The sequence below is a fragment of the Myotis daubentonii genome, chromosome 5 (assembly GCF_963259705.1).
Source record: "Myotis daubentonii chromosome 5, mMyoDau2.1, whole genome shotgun sequence".
Lineage (NCBI taxonomy): Eukaryota > Metazoa > Chordata > Mammalia > Chiroptera > Vespertilionidae > Myotis > Myotis daubentonii.
In genome coordinates this window covers 28203623-28225475 of record NC_081844.1, presented here as the reverse complement: position 1 = coordinate 28225475, position 21853 = coordinate 28203623, and the positions used below count along the sequence as shown (strand labels likewise).

The window sequence follows — 21853 nt, the reverse complement described above, 5'->3', positions numbered from 1 at the left end:
TGAGTAGAATATAAACAAGAGATAGAAATATTACTGCTAAATTTTAAAAAAACTCTGAATGATTACACAACTTAAAATTAAACTGGGTTAAATGAGTAAGTCACTGGCATTGGAATGACTACTAGATCATGTAAGATGTCCAAGCGATGCTGAAATCAAATGGTGATGCATAGTCCAGTCGACATAGATCAGAGATTGACCATCAACCCATGAACCAGGATGTTATGGTTCAATTCTAGGTCAGAGATGCAAGCTCTGCCCCCAGTGGGGGGGTGTGCAGAAGGCAGCTGATTTATGATTCTCTCTCATCATTGATGTTTCTTTCTCTCTCCCCCATCCTCTCTGAAATCAATAAAAATGTATTTAATTGTTAAAAGGTGATGACTAGCTGAGATGACATTTGACTGTTTATTGAATGCTGCTCTTGCCTCCTTCTTCAGATAAAACACCAGCTGCATGGAAGCAGAAAACCACACAGAAGTGTCACAATTCCTGCTCCTGGGTCTCTCAGATGATCCTAAACTGCAGCCCCTTCTCTGTGGAGTGTTCCTGTGCATGTACCTGTTCACTGTGCTTGGAAACTTGCTCATCATTGTGGCCATCAGCTCTGATGCCCACCTCCACTCCCCCATGTATTTCTTTCTCGCCAACCTGTCCTTTGTTGACATCTGTTTCACCTCCACCACGGTCCCAAAGATGCTGGTGAATGTCCAGGCACAAAGCAAAAACATCTCCTACATTGGGTGCCTCATTCAGGTGTATTTTTTAATGATTTTTGCTGGAATGGACACCTTACTCCTGACTGTGATGGCCTATGACCGGTATGTGGCCATCTGCCACCCCCTGTACTACATGGTCATCATGAACCCACGCTTCTGTGGCATTCTGGTTCTGATATCTTGGTTCATCATGTTCTGGGTCTCCTTGCTTCATATTCTACTGATGAGGGGGCTGACCTTCTGTGTCGGCACTGAAATCCCACATTTCTCCTGTGAACTAGCTCAGATCCTCAAGGTGGCCTGCTCTGATACCCTCATCAATAACATCGTCTTGTATGTGTCTGCTGCCCTCCTGGGTGTGCTTCCTCTCACAGGAATTCTGTTTTCTTACTCCAAGATTGTCTCCTCTTTAATGAGAATGTCCTCTGCAGGAGGGAAATATAAAGCATTTTCCACCTGTGGCTCTCACCTGTCTGTGGTCTCCTTGTTCTATGGGACAAGCCTGGGGGTCTATCTCAGTTCCGCTCTGACCCATTCTTCCCTACAAAACTCAGTTGCCTCAGTCATGTACACCGTGGTCACCCCCATGCTGAACCCCTTCATCTACAGCCTGAGGAACAAGGATGTGAAGGGGGCCCTGAGAAGACTCCTAAAACTAGCAGCATCTTGTCTGTGATGGATCACTGGCCTCAGAACTAAGTGTCATTGTGTATCCAAAGGTAAATGTTGCAAATTTAAATATCTGGTTTTTATTTCTCCTAAATGATATGGTTTATTTCTTCTATTTTCAAAGCACGTGTGATTTCGCTTTTGCTTATTTTTGTATTAGTTTCTTCTCATCAACTCCCTCAGAAATTCCTTTTCCACTTTCCTTCCCGATATTCCATGTGTGGACAGCATTCCCCCAGCTGTTCTGAAGATTTTTTTACTTTAAATTTGAAGCACTTATCATATCAAGTGTTAACTTAGTTCCCCAAAATGTTGTCCTCATATGTTTGGGAGCTTCACCTTAACTGGATTATATGCCTTTTTCCCCCAGAAGAATGGAATAAAAATTATACAATAATCAGAACAAGGTGCTTACAATATCAGGACTCTACCTGTTTCTTCACATAAATGATTTAATTTCATCTTAAAAATATTTCTTTGAGATATTTTCTCTCATTCACTTCACTTTTCAAAAGAAGGAGCTGAGATTGAGTTGGACTACAACCAGGCTAGCTGACTTTGCTATCCTACCTATCACAAGAACAGTGATGTGATTTTCTACTTCAAAGTACGGATCTAGCTTTGAAAGATGGTTTCTTCAAAAGACGTACAGGAATTTACTGCCTCAAAAACTGAGAAGTGTCATTCTTTGTTATCCTTTCTTTCATCCATCTTCCCTCCTTTCCTTTTTTATTTGACTTATATTTCCCATTATTGCAATTTTGAGATACATGCTCTAAGATCCAAAAACATGTAATAATGAGTATAATAAAATAAGAGTTGTTTTCTCACATGATTTAATTTGTTTCTGGAACTCTATTGTGGTGCATCAGGAATATTAGTTATAGATATGTGGAACATGTTTAGAACCTAATTCACTTGGGGGAACGAATGTTGACAGAATTGAGTCTGCAAGGAAGCATGGAGTGGTACATGCTGTCATCATTCCTCCCACGTTCCCTGGGACCCTCTCACCATCTCTATTGCATTACTGCCAACATCCAGCTGGAACCTACTTTGCCCAATAGGTGAGAGCAGAAGTGACAGGGAATTGTGTTATATCAGAGACAGCTCTTTTATATAAAAAAAATCTATATTTTTATTGATTTCAGTGAGGAATGGGGAGAAAGGGAGAGGTAGAAACATCAATGATGAAAGAGAATCATGGATGAGCTGCCTCCTGCATGCACCCTACTGTGGATCAAGTCCACAACTTGGGCATGTGCCCTGACTGGAAATTGAACAATAACCTCCTGGTTCACAGGTCAATGCTCAACCACTGTGCCATACCAGCCAAGCCATAGACAGCTCTTAAAGGAGAGGTGTGGGGTTACCATATCGCTCATTCCTTAGTTGGGATAATGCTGAGATTTGGCTTTTGTACCCTTTCCCGCAATTTCTCCACAGGATGATCACTCAGCTCATTCACTCTTGTAACTGACTTATTGCAAACTTTGTTGGATGTATGTTCCTCTCTTACTCACTGTCCTCCTTCCTATCCATGTTCCTTGCTCCCTCCAATAAAGTGCTTGCACATGAATACCTGGCTGAGCATCTCCTTCTGCAGGAATAAAAATAACACAGGTGATAATTGTTAAAATGGCACTGTAACAAAGTAAAACACTTGGTTTCTGAGGCTGTCTTCCTTTCAGCCTGCATTTCCCCCATGGTGGTCAAGCTAATTAATAGCTCCTGCTATAGATATGCTAATTAATAGGGAATTCTGCTTGAGACTTGAGTTTTTGGAAAAACAGCCAGAAGGAGCCTCTCCCAAGGAGGTGGGGAAATATGTGCAAAATAGTGAGTGTTTATCAAGCATCAGCAGGACTCAGCAGAGAGATTTAGAGATTTCTTGCTCTTCCTCAGATCCCTGCAGGTTCCTAAAGAAGTATGCTGTCCTGAATCACCACTTGTCTCCCCTCCCACCCCTACTTTCCCTTCCCTGATTTAAAAGAAGCCTTACCTTGTGCTGGGGGAAGATGGATTTGAGAAACCTCTAAGGCCCCCCTCTTCTCAATTGGGCACCTTCTTGATCAATAAACCTTTCCTTACTCCAAACTCTGACGTTTTGAATATTGGCCTTTTGAAGTGTTGGGCACATTCACTTCTAAACTGGTAACAGTACATTTTATGATATATAAATTTAACCATCATAAAAATATTAAATAGAACAAAATAATGGAGAAAGATGAAGATTCCTTTCAGATAGTTTTAATATCATTATACAATAATAGAGAATGGTTGGGATTTTTTTAGATAAAAATATTTAATGTTACTTTTCAACAGTCTACACCAGGATTTCTCAACCTCAACAATATTGAAATTTTGAATAATTTGAATAATTTGTCACAGGGGTCTGTCCTAGGTCCTGTGAAATGTTTCACAGATCCCTGGCCTCTACCCACTGGAAGCCAGCACCAAGTTGTGATCATCAGAAATGTCTCTAGACTTTGCTAATTGTCCTAGGAAAGGACAAAATCAGCCTGATTGAGGACCCCTGGAGTAAAACAATTGCATGGGTACCAGAGTTGACAGTGTTGGGATAGTAGGAAAAGCAACTCTCAAAGAGTGTAAAGTGTCAGTTTAATCTTGGAAAGGTTGAGTTGAAGGGTCTACAGAACACCCCATTGGTGTCGTTATCTCAGAAGTCACATATACAGTATTGACCTGGCATCCATCAGTCTATACTGCCATCAGTACAAATTAGCTAATTATACAGGAAGAGGGAGAAGTTCCTGTTGAGATAGTTTGAAGTTAGAAAGACAAGCTGATACCTGACTGAATCCTACTCCTGATCCTTGAGTTCTCAGTTATGGGGGCCTACCTGATACAGTGGAGCAAACGTAGTTTTACAGTTGTATGAGAAACACAGGGTTTATTCTTGTAATTATTATTTATTATGCTTTGCATTATTTTCCACACAAACAACTGAAACCCTACTTTTGTCCCAACCTGGCGGGTCTCACAGGGTAATCCGATCATAAATTCCTAACTGGGAAGGTCATCGTTGGAAGACATGTCCCAGGCCTATAACTCAGTGAAGTGACAGGTTTATCTCTGCCTATATGAGCCCTGTCCATTTTTCCTGTGCACCTAGGTTAACACACCTTTGAAATGCCAGAGGAATCTTCTTTTCTCAGATACCTCAAGGGAGCACACAATTTTGTTAACTATCCTATAAGCCAATTATAAAGAATTCCTGCCTTGCCTTCTCCTACCTTTATGAAACCTTCCTTACATTCCCTGCTTGATTCCAAGTATATAAAAGGAACTGCAAAACTCAATTTCCTGGAGCATTTTTGAGATCTTGATTCCCAGCAATTGTTGTCAGTTTCTCTCAGATAAATTCTTATAAAAATTCTCTACAGGTTTGGATGTTCTTACATTGACAACCATTATAATTAAATAATTATGTGTATAATTATTTAATTAAGGACTGCCTCTTAAAACCCCCACTGGAGCTTTGAATCCCATCTCTTTCTAACATTTAAAGAATTTACACATTCACTTATCCTTTCATTCACCTATATATTCCAATGTCTGCAATGTATCATGTTCAATATTATGAGAATGACCCACATCCCCATTTCTGTCGATGAAAATGAAGCACACTCCTAGAACCACACTCCCCTTTCAGTATTGCTCCAAACTTTTGGAGAGTTGGTCTATACTTGTTACTTTAATTTCCACACTGCTCACTCTCCCTTCAACCAACTCATCTGGAGTCTTTCCACCTCTATCACAATTGCTCTCTCTGCAGTGACCTCTTGTGACGAACAAATCCTAAGGGATATTTCCATTCTCCAAAATGCTGGGGGTTTTTTCAGTAGTGATGGTACTAATGGCTGAATTCTCTTTCTTAAAATAGGAACCTTTCCTGTGTACTTCATTTGTTACAATAGATTTGGAGGGTCATTGCTATCTGGCTCTTTGCAAACTTCTAACTTTGAAATGAAATGCTGTGAGGGTAAGTCACGAATAAGTACATTATCTGTTTTTAAAATATTTTAATTATAGTTGAGATAATGTACAATATAGGAAATATAGTCAATAATATTGTAATAACTATATGATAAATTATGGAGGGGGTCACTTTATAAATTATGTAAACTACAGTATGCACCTGAAACTAATCTATCCTTATCTAATAAAAGAGTAATATGCAAATTGACTATCACTCCAACACACAAGATGGCCACCCCCATGTGGTCAAAGATGTCCACCACAAGATGGCCGGAAAGGGAGGGCAGTTGTGGGTGATCAGGCCAGCAGGGGAGGGCAGTTGGGAGGAATCAGGCCTGAAAGGGAGGGTAGTTGGGGGAGATCAGGCTTGCAGGGGAGGGCAGTTAGGGTTGACCAGGCCTGCAGAGGAGGGCAGTTAGGGGCAATTGGGCTGGCAGGGGAGCAGTTAGGCATCCATCAGGCTGGCAGGGGAGTGGTTAGGGCAGCCGTGGGCAAACTACGGCCCACAGGCTGGATCTGGCCCGTTTGAAATGAATAAAACTAAAAAAAAAAAAGACCATACCCTTTTATGTAATGATGTTTACTTTGAATTTATATTAGTTCACACAAATACTCCATCCATGCTTTTGTTCCAGCCCTCCGGTCCAGTTTAAGAACCCATTGTGGCCCTCGAGTCAAAAGTTTGCTCACCCCTGGGTTAGGGGGTGATCAGGCTGGCAGGCAGGAGAGCGGTTTGGAGCCAGCAGTACTTGATTGTGAGAATTGGGCCTAAATGGGCAGTGGAATATCACTTAGGAATACTAGATTAGAGAGGGTGCAGGCTGGGCTGAGGGACACACACACACACACACACACACACACACACACACACACACCTGTGCATCGAATTTCGTGCACTGGGCCTCTAATATATATATAAAACCCTAATATGCAAATAGACCTAACAATGGAACAAGCGAACAACCAGTCACTATGACATACGCTGACCATCAGGGGGCGCACGTAGAACATGGCTGGCATCAGCAGCAGGCAGCAGAGTGCGGAACATGGTGGGCATCGGCCATGGCGGGATGGTGGAGCAGGTGAGTGGGGGTCATTGACAAGACCAAGGCAGGTGCCGGTCACTGTCACTGGGGTGAGCCTCTGGTAGTTACTGAATATTCTTTGCTCCCATATGCCACAGTTTCTGCCGGTCCTGCTCACACCCGCTGTTGATGCTGGAGCTGCCACTAGCACCCACTGCTGGCACCTGGCATGGGTCCCGATTGCATGGCACCATCAGCAGTACAAGCGGCAGCTGCTGGCCCCGATTGCCCCTGAATGCTTCTCCACCTCTCCCTGCTCCTGAGGGGTGATCAGGGCAGCAGCTGCCGCTCCCACAAACTGATGGCACCATCCCCAACCACACCCGCTGCTCATGCTGGCCCCAATCGCTCCACACTGCCAGCGGGTGCGAGCAGGGCTGGCGCCGTCAGTGTGTGAGAACAGCAACAGCAGAGCAGGCCTACAAGCAGACAGGGGACCAGGAGCCACAGTTGGAAGGGCTGGGTGGGGGCATGGAGGATGGGCCAAGACCCACCCCTGTGCCCACTGCAGCCTTGCAGTCCACAGTTCCTTTCAAGGTGCACGAATTTGTGCACTGGCCTCTAGTATAAAAATAATACCAAATGCCAACTGTAATTAACAAATTTTAAAAGTCACTCACTGTTACCCCAAGTCCCATACCCTGACAGGCCATTAATCTATGCATTAATCTGTTTCTATGCATTTGCCTATTCTAGATATTTCAATTTTAAAAAAAGTCCTGCCTTATCTTTCAGTGGAGTTGGGTTCAATTTCTCTTCCTTATTACAATAGTCTTGACCCCTATTTCAGTAATCCTAAATAAAGTCTTACTTATGTGTTTGACTATCTCTCATGCAAGTTTTCTTTGCCACAATCAATGGCTTTTCTAGTAATGTCTTTATAAAAAATTTCTACCAAAGGTTTTTTGGCAGTAAACTTGAGTAATGCCTTCCTTGTTTATGCCAATAATATCACAATTCACAAAAAATCATTGCACTGGAAGAGGAGCAAAGCTCACTATCTTGAGAACTTCATCAATTTAACTTGGAACAAGCTAGTTGAGACAAAATAGTTGGTAGAAAGATGGTCTTTCATAACACTCAAAATATGTTAGTTCACTCAGAGAGCAATGATAATCAAAGAGGAATAGAGACTAACTTGATGGAGAGAATATCAGGAGAATTTAGGTGAATGGTCAGACATCTTTAAGTGCTGATATTTAAGTGGAAAGTTGAGTAAGAAAGGGTAAGAATATTCCAGACATAGATAATTAATTTTAATGGTCCTCAGGTTGCAAAGAAGTCTGCTTGAAGAACTACAAGAAAGCCAATAAGAGAAACCAAGATGGCGGCATACGTAAACACTGGAAATTGCTGCCTCGCACAACAACTTCAAAAAATACAACTAAATGACAAAATGGACATCATCCAGAACCACAGGAAGGCTGGCTGAGTGGAAAGTCTACAACTAGAAAAAAAGAGAAAAGCATACTGAGACTCAGAGGAGGTGTGGAAGTAAAGTGCAGAGGTACGGAGGCGCACATGGAAAGGGCTGGCGACTGAGGACACAGTTGGGAGGGAGTCTCAAGCTCCTGACTGCTCTGAACTCCAGTTCCCATGAGTCTCTGGGGACCCAGACTCATACGGGGAGAAACTGGACTGTCTGGCATCGGGCGGAACTAGAGGGTGGCTTTCTCTCAGAGGTGCTTGCAGCGATTACCACGGGACACTGAAACCCAGGGCCTCTTAGAGTAGGACTGAGGAGCAGCCATAGCTGCTTGCTCCACCCTGTTGTTCCCCTGAGACCCCGCCCCACCCAAGCTGTGTGCAGAGGCTTTTGTATGTGAATGGCCTGGCCCTTTGCAATCTGAAAATTACCTAACAAACTGTAGCTGGGTCAGAGAGACCCAGAACTTCCAAAAGAAGGCCCAAGGCCACACAGCAGCTTGCATTGCTTCACAGCTGGGCTTCATCTGGTCACCTCCAAACCCCAAACAAAGAAGGGGAATTTGCAGATCTCTCCATAGCTCCTGCTGGGTAGCCTCAGGCAGAGGCTAAATTAGCACCTCCTTAGAGATCCAAGAGCCAGTGTACCCAGTGGTCAGAGTGGGACCATCCAGATCACAACTCCTCAGATCCATAAGGGACACACTCAGGGGGCAGACTCAGTGAGCACCAAAGCCCCGCTGAAGCAAGTCTTGCCCCAGAAGGGTCTCTCCAGCACAGAAGTTCTCCCATTGCAGATACAGCTGATTCTCACAGCCAATTGGCTTGGAGGTCAATTCCTCCCAGTGATACCTACAACAATCAAGGCTTAACTACAACAAGCTGTGCACAAAGCCTTCAAAGGGGTGCACCAAGAGTGTCCACCTCAGGTAATTGGGGAGGCTGAGCCACTGGGCCCTATAGGACACCTACCACAGAAAGCCACTCTATCAACACAAGGAAGCATAAAAAGTGTGGAGACAAAGACACAGGTCACAAATGACAGAAATGGAGGAAAGCAAACTACTGGATCTAGAGTTCAAAACCACGGTTATAAGGTTTTTCAAGAATTTTCTAGAAACTGCCCATAAATTTAGTGAGACACTCAATAAATCTAGTGAGACCCTCGAGGTTATGAAAAAGGACCAACTAGAAATTAAGCATGCACTGACTGAAATAAAGAATATTATAAAGAGTTCCAACAACAGACTAGAGGATCGCAAAAATCAAGTCAAAGATTTGAAATGTGAAGAAACAAAAAACACCCAACCGGAAAAGCAAAAAGCAAAAAGAATCCAAAAATATGAAGATAGTGTAAGGAGCCTCTGGGACAACTTCAAGCGTACCAACATCTGAATTATGGGGGTGCCAGAAGAAGAGAGAGAGCAAGATATTGAAAACCTATTTGAAGAAATAATGACAAAAAACTTCCCCTACCTGGTGAAAGAAATAGACTTACAAGTCCAGGAAACCCCAGAGAACCCCAAACAAAAGGAATCCAAACAGGACCACACCAAGACACATCATAATTAAAATGCCAAGAGCAAAAGACAAAGAGAGAATCTTAAAAGCAGCAAGAGAAAAACAGTTAGTTACCTACAAGGGAGTACCCATACAACTGTCAGCTGATTTCTCAACAGAAACTATGCATGCCAGAAGGGAGTGGCAAGAATTATTCAAAGTGATGAATAGCAAGAACCTACACCCAAGATGACTTTACCCAGCAAAGCTATCATTCAGAATTGAAGGTCAGATAAAGAGCTTCACAGATAAGAAAAAGCTAAAGGAGTTCATCACCAACAAAACAACGAGAAAACCCACTGCGTGGGAAAACTTTTTGCCAGTGTCATATCTGATAAGGGCCTAATCTCCAAAATTTATAGGGAACTCATACAACTTAACAAAAGGAAGATAAACAATCTAATCAAAAAATGGGCAAAGGACCTAAATAGACACCTTTCAAAAGAGGACATTCAGAAAGCCAAGAGACATATGAAAACATGCTCAAAGTCACTAATCATCTGAGAGATGCAAATCAAAACAACAACGAGGTACCATCTCACACCTGTCAGACTGGCTATCATCAACAAATCAACAAATGACAAGTGCTGGAGAGGATGTGGAGAAAAAGGAACACTTGTGCACTGCTGGTGGGAATGCAGACTGGTGCAGCCACTATGGAAGACAGTATAGAGTTTCCTCTAAAAACTGAAAATGGAACTCCCATTTGACCCTGTGATCCCACTTCTAGGAATATATCCCAAGAAACCAGAAACACCAATCAGAAAGGATATATGCACCCCTATGTTCATAGCAGCACAATTCACCATAGCTAAGATCTGGAAACAGCCTAAGTGCCCATCAGTAGATGAATGGATTAGAAAACTGTGGTACATCTACACGATGGAATACTATGCTGCTGTAAAAAGGAAGGAACTCTTACCATTTGCAATGGCATGGATGGGACTGGAGAGCATTATGCTAAGTGAAATAAGCCAGTCAATGAAAGAAAAATACCACATGATCTCACTCATTCATGGATAATAGAGACCATTATAAACTTTTGAACAATAATAGATACAGAGGCAGAGCTGCCTCAAACAGATTGTCAAACTGCAGCGGGAAGGCCGGGGATGGTTGGGGGGCAGGAGAGAGGGGGCTAAGAGATCAACCAAAGGACTTGTATGCATGCATATAAGCATAACCAATGGACATAAGACACTGGGGGATAGGGGAGGCTAGGGGACTGTCAAGGGTGGGGGGGAAAAAGGACACATATGTAATACCCTTTGTAATACTTTAAGCAATAAAAAAAAAGAAAAGAAAAAGAAGGAACTCAACTTTTTGTGAGAGTATGGATAGACATGGAGATTATTATGCTAAGTGAAATAAGCCAGTTAGAGAAAGACAAATGCCATACCTTTCCAATTATATATGGAATATAAAGAACAAAATAAACTGACAAACAAAATAGCAACAAAAGCATGGGTACATGAAACAGACTTACAGCTAACAGAACACAGGGATGAGGGGGGACTAGATGAAAGAAGATGAAGCAATTAGCCAAAGATATATATGCAGTTTGGCAGTATGGCTCAGTGGTTCAGTGTTGACCTATGCACCAGGAAGTCACTGGTTTGATTTCTGGTCAGGGCACATGTCCCGGTTGTGGGCTTGATCCCTAACAAGAGGTGTACAGGAAGCAGTTGATTTATATTGATATTTATCTCTCGATGTTTCTATCTTTCTCTTCCTTTTACTCTCTTTAAAAATCAATCAAAAACATTTTAAAAAATAGAAAGGACATATATGCATAACCCACAAAACAGACAACAGTGTTGTGATGGCCAGAAGGAAGAGGGGACAGGGGCTGGGTAAAGGGAGAAAATGGGGATGTCTGTAATAGTGTCAACAGTAACAATAAATTAAAAAAGTAAAAAACTAAAAAAAAAACAAAACAGTGTAGACAGCCACCATTTTGGGCTGCATGACTTGGCAGCCACCATGTCAGCCACATGGCTTTCCATGCCCTTGGGGGCCGCCATCTTGAAACAGCAAAGGCCCCTCCCTCTGATTTAGCCATAAAGGAATGTCTGCTCACTGAGGCAGGATGGAATTTCAGGGGTGGAACTTTAAGGCGGAGTTTTACTACAGAAATGCGGATGGGGCAGAAAGTGTGCTTGCCTCGAGGATTTATTTAATCCAATTTCTAAATTGAAGTATGGTAACAATTATTTCAGGTATTTCAAAGAGATTAGGGGAGGCTATAAAGCTCCCTCAGGAATTGGAAAATTGTTAGCACTTAGATGGATTGTTTAAACTCTGAATGAATGTCTGGTGAAAGTATGTGAGTGTGGAGCGAGGGGGCCTGCCCTCTCCTCTCCTTTGTGTGGCTCCACGACTTCGGTCAGGTGGGCATCTGAGTGAGGATCTGTGAAAACAGGTCACCCCCTCCCTTGTCTGTCTCTCGTCATCAGGACAAAGTTTATTTGTGTGGTACTAGCCAATTTACTACAGAGAAGGGGGACTGGATGCAGTTCCAGCCTGGGCTAGTCTACCAAGAAAATGTAAATACGGGTGTTGGAACAAAAATTTCTGTCTATCAGTTGCTCTTACCTGGGTTGTAAATTCGCTGTATTAAATTGAAATTTTGAAGTTCTAGGGTAGATTTAAAGGCTAAAATAAAGGTGGGCTAGGTTCCAAGATTATTTGTTAAGAAAAGCAAGAGAGAAGTCTTTTCAAGTTAACTGTTTGCTTAGCAAATTAACAAAGTAGTAAATTTCAAAGAACTTGTTATTTATGGTTTTCTGATCTCTTTGGTGGACACAAGGGCTTACAGCTCTGCAGGGAGGAGAGATTTACTGGCCCTAACCCTGCCTATGACATGTTTTGTTTGACTCAGATGTTTCCCTCCAGCTATTCAGATTCTACCCTTTTAAGGACAAAAATATCTGAAACGTTCCATACTGGTGCCTTCCCAGCTGTTTGTCCCAACTCTCCGGTTTGTCCTAATGATGAAAAAAAAAATAAATTGTCCTGGCAGTCCCTTCTCCATCCATCGCCTCCACAGTACTCACTGGGCAGTTCTGTCCCTGCTGGAGTCTGACCAAGGAGTGGGAATCCACTGCCCCTGTCCTGCCTGGCAAGCAATGAAGGTTCAGGTTCCATCAAGACTGGAGTGTGGCAGAGTTAGTCATGGGCTCCTGATGCAGTGGATGAGAGAGGAGAAGACTCAGATGTGAAGCCACTGGACTGAGACGGGAACCTGAAGGGCTGGGGGCACAGCTGGTTATCTATTGCTGCATGGCCCTGGAAGCTCAATGCCCAGAGCTCATAATTAGTCAAATGGGTCCGAGTTATCCCAATCTCTGAGGACTTGCTGTTGTTAATAGTAGAGAAAAAGGGAATGTAGTTTTTCAGGTTTGAGGCCTTCGTCTTCTCAGGAGAAAGCTCCCCTGTACTTCTCACTTCCAAGTTGCAGGAATTTTATAAATTTAAACAATTTTTTTCAATTGAAAAGCAGCAATGTGTGACTTGTATGTCTGCACATTCATTGAACTGACCATTCCATGGAGGGATAATTATGTTTTCTATACCAAGAATATGATCTCATTTCTATTTTCTCATTTAATATTTATGCCCCTAAAGAGAAACTTCCTTTTTTCTCTATAGTCTAGCTTTGGGGTTGTGGATTTTATGTGTTCAGATGTGTTTTTTCTTTTGTTATTTAGAAAGGCAATCAAAGTTCTACTTTTTCTGTGGAATTTATGCATATTGGTACATTAGACAACCATCTATTTTGATATACCAAATAGACAATTTTCTTAAATCCTATCGGGGGTTTCACAGATGTCTGTGTTCTGCATGTAGGGCTGCAGTCATCTTGTCTTTTCTTTCTCTATTTTTTAATTTATGGTTTTTATGCTTAATCCCTTCACCTTTTTCACAGCCCCCCAAACCCTTGCCTTCTGACAGCTCTCAGTCTGTCGTCTGAATCTATGAGTCTATTTCCATTTATTTTGTTCATTAGATTCCACATATAAGTGAAATAATGTGGTATTTTTCTTTCTCCGACTGACCTATTTCACATAGCATAATACTCTCCAGGCTAAAAAATCAACACTAATAAAAGAGAAAAATGGTAATTGGCGTACGAGCTACCCTTTTCATTGGCTAATTGGGGCTATATGCAAATTAACTGCCAACTATGATTGGCAGTTAACTGCCAACAAGATGGCGGTTAATTTGCATATGTAGGCACAATGCAGGGAGGCAAAAGGGAAAGCAGGAAGAAGCCCCCTGCCACTGACAGTGATCAGAAACCCAGGGGGGAGCTAAGAGCTGGGGGGCAGGGCAAAGGCGGCCCTGGGGCCGCCTTTGCCCTGCCCCCCAGCCATGATCAGAGAATCAGGCGCCTTTGCCGCCCTGGCCAGTGATAGCAGGAAGTAGGGGTGGAGCCAGCAATGGGAGCTGGGCATGGTCGAAGCTGGCAGTCCCAGGAGCTAGGGGTCCCTTGCCTGGGCCTAAAGCGGAGCCCATGATCGCGGAGCCGCTGCAGCTGCAGGTCCCCACTGCCCGGGCTGGACGCCTAGGCCAGAGGCGTCAGGCCTGGGCAAGGGGCCGATCCTGCGATTGGAGGGTGATGGGGGTCAACGCCTGAGGGCTCCCAGTATGTGAGAGGGGGCAGGCTGGGCTGAGGGACACTCCCCCCCACACACACCCAGTGCACGAATTTCGTGCACTGGGCCCCTAGTATATAATAAAAGAAAATAAAAGGAAAAGCTTAAAAAAAGTACTCTCCAGGTTCATCCATTCTGTCATAAGAGATAAAACTTCCTTGTTTGTTTTTTGTAAATCTTCACCAATGGTATATTTTTATTAATTTTAGAGAGAGAGGACAGGAAAAAGTGAGAGAGACATTGATGTGAGACACATCAATTGGTTGCCTCCTGCATGCACCCTGACCAGGGATTGAACCCACACCCTAGGTATGTACCCTGGCTGGGAATCGAACTTGTAACCTTTTGGTGTTTGGGACAATGCTCCAAACAACTCAATCACACAGCTACAGCAAATTTCTTTTGTTTTTATGACCTTTATCATGCTGAGGTGTGTTCCCTCTATTCCCACTTTACTGAGTTTTTATCATAAAAGGGTGCAGCATTATATCGAATGCTTTTTCTGCACCTATTGGCAGGATCATGCGGTTTTTATCCTTCATTTTGTTTATATGATGTCCCAGGTTTATTGACTTCTGACTGTTGTACCAACCTTGCATCCCTGGAATAAATTCCACTAAATTGGAGTGCATAATCTTTTTAATGTGTCTCTGAATTCCATTTGCTAATATTTTGTTGAGGAATTTAACATCTATGTTCAGGGATATTGGCTATAATTTTCATTCGTTGTACAGTCTTTATCTGGATTTGGAATCAGGATAATGCTGGCCTCTTTAAAGGAGCTAGGGAGTCTTCTCTTTTCTTGAATTTTTTGGAATCATTTGAGAAGAATTGGTTTAATTCTTCTTTAAACAGTTGGTAAAATTCACTTGGGACGTAATCCGGTCCAGGACTTCTGTTTGCTGAGAGTTTTTGGTTACTGCTTCAATTTCATTAGTTGCAATCTGTCTATTCAGATTTCTTTTTCCTTATTCAGTTTTGGAAAATTGTACATTTCTAGGAATGTGTTCATGACATCAATATTGTTTTATTTGTTGGGATATAGTTGTTCCTACTACTTTCTTAGTATCCCTTGTATTTATGTGGAGTAAGTTGTTATGGCTCCTCTTTAATTTCTGATTTTCTTTGAGTCCTCTTTTACTTCTTGATAAATCTGATTAAAAGTTTTTCAATCTCGTTTACTTTTCAAAAAGAAAACAGCTCTTGCTGTCATTGATCTTTTGTATTTTTTTAGACTCTATTTTATGTATTTCTGCTCTAATCTATAGTATTTCATTTCTTTTACTCACTTTGGGTGCTGTTTTTTGTTCTTTTTCTAGTTCCTGTAAGTATAAGGTTAGATCATTGATGGCGAACCTTTTGAGCTCGGCATGTCAAAATTTTGAAAAACCCTAACTTAACTCTGGTGCCGTGTCACATATAGAAATATTCATAATTTTTTTTTATATTTGCAACCATACTAAAAAAAGATTTATATTTTTGATATTTATTTTATACTAGAGGCCTTTTGCACGAAAAATTCATGCAATAGGCTTTCCCTTCCCCTGGTTGCCAGCACTGGTTTTCCTCCGGCACCCGGGACCCAGGCCTTTGCTCCAGTCAGAGATGCCTTCAAGCCTTCGCTGCTCTGGCCAGAGCTGCCTTCAAGCCTTCACTGCCCTGCCCGGCTGCCCCGGGTCGGGTTGCACACAGGGCACCTGGGTGGGCCTGTGGATCACTGCTGCCCCGCCCGGCTGCCCCGGGCCGGGTCGCACACGGGATGCCCGGATGGCGGCCAGGTGGGCCAGCCAATTGCTGCTACACCGCCTGGCCGCCTCGGGTCGGGTCGCACACAGGATGCCCGCCGCCCTGGGCCGCAGATAACATTCCCGGATGGCAGCGGGGCAGGCAGGATGGTGCTGTCCCACCCTGCCTGCAGTATGCAAATTAGCCACCATCTTTGTTGGCGGTTAATTTGCATATCATGCTGATTAGCCAATGGGAGGTGTAGCGAAGGTATGGTCAATTACCATGTTTGTCTATTATGAGATAGGATATTTAAATGCCATTTAACAAAGAAAAATCAACCAAAAATATGTATAAAATGAACAAAAACAGAAAAAAATGTACATTTAGGAAAAAATAATAATAAAAACAATGATAATCAAATGGTATGAAAACTAGAAATTAGTGGCTTTGGTGCTGAAGTTTGTCTGCTAATTCTTCAATTACAGGTTCATACTTGGTGCACTTCAAGGCCAAGCAAGCGCCACTAACTTCATCTGTTAGCCAGTTTCTTTTGTACGTTTTAATATTATTTAATGCTGAGAACAAAGTCTCACAAAAATATGTTGATGAAAAAATTGTTAGCAAAGCCATCGTTAGATTTTTTTATGTCGCTAAAAGTGTCAGGTACTCTGTTCCAAGCATGCAAAATTTCTTGTTCATAGTTGCAACCTTCTTCATTATTCAAACAATTTCGTTCCAGATTTTCAAGTTTCGACCTTAAGTCGACAAACACGAGAGTCCAAATGCTACCTTGAAAATCTGCAAGTTGCATCTCTAACTCATCAATTTGTCTCCATTGGAAATCCTTTAATTCTATAGTACTGTAAACAATTACATCTGGATACTTAATTATTTTAATGGTCTGTTCTAGGCTTCTAAATTCGTCAAATCTTTTGCTGAACTGTTCAAATAACGAGTTTACTATATTCTGGTACATAAGTATGGACTCCATTACACTCGTTGTAGTGGCCTTCTCGAAATACTTTTTTATCTGAGGGAAATACTTATAAGTTTTAGTTTCAATATCTCGCTTGAAAATTTTAAGTTTACTTTCAAAAGATTAGATGTATCCAAACATCGTCAATACTTTTGTCAAAACCTTGTAATTTTAAGTTCAGTTCATTCATATGAACAGAGAGATCTGTAAAAAACATCAAATTGCTGACCCACTTATGATCATTGATCTGAGGAAAGTTTGCCAGATCCTTATTCTCGATAAATACCATAATTTCTTCAAAGCACTCCACATATAAATTGCTCAAGTACTTTACCTCAACTCAGCCATCTCACAATATTGAACATCAGTAGTCCACTGTAGGTTGAATCAACTTTCTGTAAAAGTGCAGAAAATTCTCGCTTGTGAAGGATTCGAGAAGCTATAAAATTCACAATTTTTGTTACAACTGACATTGAATCATTCAATTCTGAGAATCCCGCTTTGGCACACAATACCTCTTGATGGATAATACAATGAAAAGGTACAAGTGGATGTCTAATAGCTTCCATAAACAATTTCAGGAATCCCACATTTTTTCCCACCATATGTGGTGCCCCATCTGTTGTGACTGACACAATTTTAGAGATATCAATGTTTAGGTCACTGAATGTTTTTATAACAACCTTACGTATTTCGTTTCCTGATGTACTTATTGGCATTGATTCTAACTTTATCAACTCTTCTCTCATTGTGAGACCATCAGACTATCTAGCAATAATGGCCAACCAAGCATTTGATGTGACATCAGTAGTTTCATCAAAAGAAATAGAAAAATATTTACAACTATTTAAGTCTTTTTTTAATTTATGTTGTATGTTTTTGTTAAGATCTATTATTCTGTATTTGATAGTATTTCTACTGAGTGGTAACTCAGAAATTCTTTTAATAATATCATCTTTATTTTTCATATCATGAAATAGAGCTGGTGCACCTCTTAGAAATGTTTCCTTAATAAATTCTCCATCACTGAGGGCTTTTCCATGCTGAGCTATGGAGTGAGCAATACAATTACTTGCTGATATTAAATTTGTAGAGCATCTTATAAATTTAATGATAGAATTTGATTGACTTTTATAGAGGTGTAACTACCTAGAAATGTATTCCTTCCTTTCATCGATACTTTTTTCAAGAGCTGACAATGATTAGTTTCAAAGTGTCTCTTTACATTCCACATTCTGCTTACTACCGTTTCATTACACAGTATGCACAATGATCTGTTGTTTCTGTCGACAATCCCGTACATCTCGGTCCATATGTCTTGAAAGGGTTGGCTACTGCTACTTCCACTTCCTTTATCATTCAATCTTGCTTTTCTAATTTTTTGATTCTCCATCACAAGACTGCAAAAATAAATAAATATAAATCACGGCGTTTTTTATAAAAGGTTGATAGGTTTCTTACCTATTAACTTTTTGCAGTGTTGTTGCACTGACTCCTGGTGCAAAACAATTAAAAGATAGTATGTATAGCCAACAAATATATGGTGCTGTAATCAATTATCCGACATGCAGAATGTCTCATCAAGCACTGTTGCACTGTATATCTTTTTCTTCTAACCCTCCCACTCCTGTCTCCTAACAAACATGGCGATCAAGTGCGTCCGTTTGCCAAATGCACCTGAACGCACGGGAAGCTTACCCGAGGCACAGGTTGACAATAACGAGGCCGTTTCCAGAATTGGGCATTTTGTCACTCGAGTAAAAATAAAATGTCATGAGTAAAGATTAATCTCTTTATAGTGCAATTCTTAACCTTTTTGAATTAATGTCAATATTGGAACAATGTATCTTGGATGTTTTCACTATGTATCTTTGCTACGCAACACCGATGTACATGTTTACATCCGGTTTTAGAATTGCATTATTGATCATGAGTAATGTGAGTAATAATATTACTTGAGTGAGGCCCAACTCTGGCCGTTGCAAGAGACAAATATTTGAATTATGCAATTTTTTGTCTCTGTCCATGTGTGTCACCCAAAATGAGTTCGCGTGTCACCTCTGACGCGCATGTCATAGGTTCACCATCACTGGGTTAGATTGTTTATTTCAGATTTTTCTTGTTTCTTGAGATAGGTCTGTAATGCTATGAATTATGTCTAGGGACTGCTTTTGCTGTTTGTTTCCAGGTATCTTTTTATTTCCTCCCTGATCTCCCCATTAAACCATTCATTGTTTAGTAACATACTATTTAGCATCCATGTCTTCCTTTGCTTTCTTTTTTTTCTTCTTGTGATTAGTTTCTACCATTATGGTCAGAGAAGATGCTTGATATGATATCAAACTTCTTAAATTTATAGAGACATCTTTTGTTTGTTGGGAGTTTTTTTTGTTATTGCTTCAATTTCATTAGTTCTAATCTGTCTATCAGGATATTTTTTCCTGATTCCATTTGGAATATTGTACGTTTCTAGGAATGCACCTAATTTTATCTTACCATTTGTAACAGCATGGGTGGAACTTATGCTAAGTGAAATAAGCCACTCAGAGACAGATAAATATCACATGATCTCACTCATTTATTGAATATAATGAACAAACTGATGAACAAAACCAGATCCAGAGAGAAAGAAGCATTGATCAGACCATTAAACCTCAAAGGGAAGGTAGGAGAGGGTGGGGGTATAGGGGATAGATCAACCAAAGGCCTTGTATGCATGCACATAAGCCTAACCAATGGACACAGACAACAGGGGGGTGACGGTTAGAGTTCGGGCGGTTAGGGGGGTAAAAAGGGGATAAGTACACATATGTAATACCTTAATCAATAAAGACATTTAAAAAAATTATACATGTATATACAGTAAAGGCCTTTTTAACAAAATAAATTTTTATTGTTGAAAGTATTGCATAAGTCCCTTTTTTTCACTCATTGCACACTCGCGCACCCCCAAGCCTTCACAACCCTATTGTCTGTGTCTATGGGTTATGCATATATGCATATGAGTTCATTGGTTGATCTCTTCCCCCACTTTCTGCGCCACCACCAGTCACTCTCCCCTGCCTTCCCTCTGAGGCTTGACAATCCAACTGCATTCAGTCATGTATACATCCAGATAGTCTCCTGAGGCTAGCTTCTAGCTCAGGGTAGGCAAGTGAGATGAACAGTCCAAGGACAGGGGAGAGGGTTAGGGACTCTGATTCCACAATCCAGCTCTTGGGTCCACTGGCAGTGGCATCTTCTCGACAAACTCCTCCAACAGACCCGGTCACCAGTGTTTATAGAATGCCCAGGGCACTCCAATAAAATCCACAATTGAAAACCAGTGAACTTTATTCCTCAGAAATTACCTGAATAAATATATTTGACAGATGCAAATTTTGTATGGAAAATACTCTAAAACTATGGGGAAAGAAGTAAAGTTTAAGTATATATTAAAAAAATTGTGCGTTTTACCTGGATATCAGAATCAATGAGGAGAACCTCTCATTCATTTACTATGATGTACAAAGGATCCCAGGATACTCTGCCAATTCAATTAAAGACAAATCAAAAGATGTAAAGTTCATATGTGAGGCATGGAGAGGAATGCAAACTATGTGACAAAAAAAGAATGTGACCAAGGAAAGAGTATTCACTGGTCTACCTGTTTGGTTTTGTTGGTTTTACCAACCATACTCCAAAAAGGATTGCAGAGATATCCACATTAGAATGCCCTGCTGTAGAGCCTCCACAGGGCACTCTTAATGTCCCTGTTCCTCATACTGTAAATGAAAGGGTTCAGCATGGGGGTAACTACAGTGTACATGACTGAGGCCACCACGTCCTTCCTGGGGGAAGGCAACAGTGCTGAACCAAAGTAATCTCCAATACCTGTTCCATAAAATAAGCAAACAACAGACAGGTGAGAACCACAGGTGGCGAAGGCTTTATACTTCCCACCTATTGATGAAACTCTCAGAATGGAGGAAACAATTTTATAGTAAGAGCCAATGATCCCTGAGATAGGGAGAAAACCAGAGATGGCACCAACAAAATACATGACTATGTTATTGGTGATGGTGTCAGAACAGGCAAGATGAAGGAGCTGAGAAGGATCACAGAAGAAATTAGAAATGTTTACATCCTTGAAGCAGGTAAACTGTAATACAATCAAATTGTGCAGCTGGGACTCCAAAAGGCTGCTGGAAAATGACACCAAAACTAAGAAGCAGCAAAGGCGTGAGTTCATGATGCCTGAGTAGTGCAGAGGGTGACAGATGGCCACAAACCTGTCATAGGCCATCGCAGTCAAAAGCATGTCATCCATACATCCAAAAAAACTAAGAAAAGACATCTGTGTCAGGCAGCCCCCATAGGAGATGACTCTGCTGTGAGTCTGGATGTCCACAATCATCTTTGGAACAGTGGTAGAAATGAAACCGATGTCAGCCAAGGACAGGTTGCAGAGGAAGAAGTACATGGGGGTGTGGAGGTGGGAGTCAGAGCTGACAATCAGGATGATGAGCATGTTCCCCAACACGGCAACCAGGTACATGGACAGGAAGAGCCCCAAGAGCAGAGGCTGCAGGTCCAGGTCATCTGAGAGACCCAGGAGGAAGAATTCTGAGACACGTGTTAGATTCTTTAGTTCCATTGGGCTGAGACACCTCCTGGAAAAGGAAAGATGCTCAGAGTAATGAAACAACTAAACAGGCAACGAGGGCTGAGTCTATATTTTCGATTCAGTCAAATCAAAGTGAAGCATTAATTCTTAAGGAGAGGTGTCAAACTCCTTACCTCAGAGGAATTTTTCCTCATTGATTTCTTGGGTATTTACCTGTTTCTACATATACCTACTTTAGAGACTCTAAAGTTAATAGAGTTAATAAAGTCATGAACACAGTAAATATTAGTTTCCTCCTGAAAGAAATATATGGAATAAGAAATATCTTTCTCCCTTAAAAAAAATCACTCCAGCCCTGGGCGGTACCTCAGTTGGTTAGAGAGTCGTCCTGATACAGCAAGATTGTAGGTTCAATCCCTAGTCAG

General features: G+C 41.4%; 2 protein-coding genes across 2 annotated transcripts; one reads left to right on the top strand and one right to left on the bottom strand.

The window, feature by feature from the left end:
- Nucleotides 1-456: 456 nt before the first annotated feature.
- On the top strand, nt 457-1395 carry LOC132234187 (olfactory receptor 7D4-like). The gene has a single exon (XM_059695228.1). The coding sequence runs from the start codon at nt 457-459 to the stop codon at nt 1393-1395; it is 939 nt and encodes a 312-aa protein (XP_059551211.1).
- Nucleotides 1396-20528: 19133 nt separating this feature from the next.
- On the bottom strand, nt 20529-21473 carry LOC132234534 (olfactory receptor 7E24-like). Its single transcript, XM_059695482.1, has one exon. The coding sequence runs from the start codon at nt 21456-21458 to the stop codon at nt 20529-20531; it is 930 nt and encodes a 309-aa protein (XP_059551465.1). The 5' UTR covers nt 21459-21473.
- Nucleotides 21474-21853: the final 380 nt, after the last annotated feature.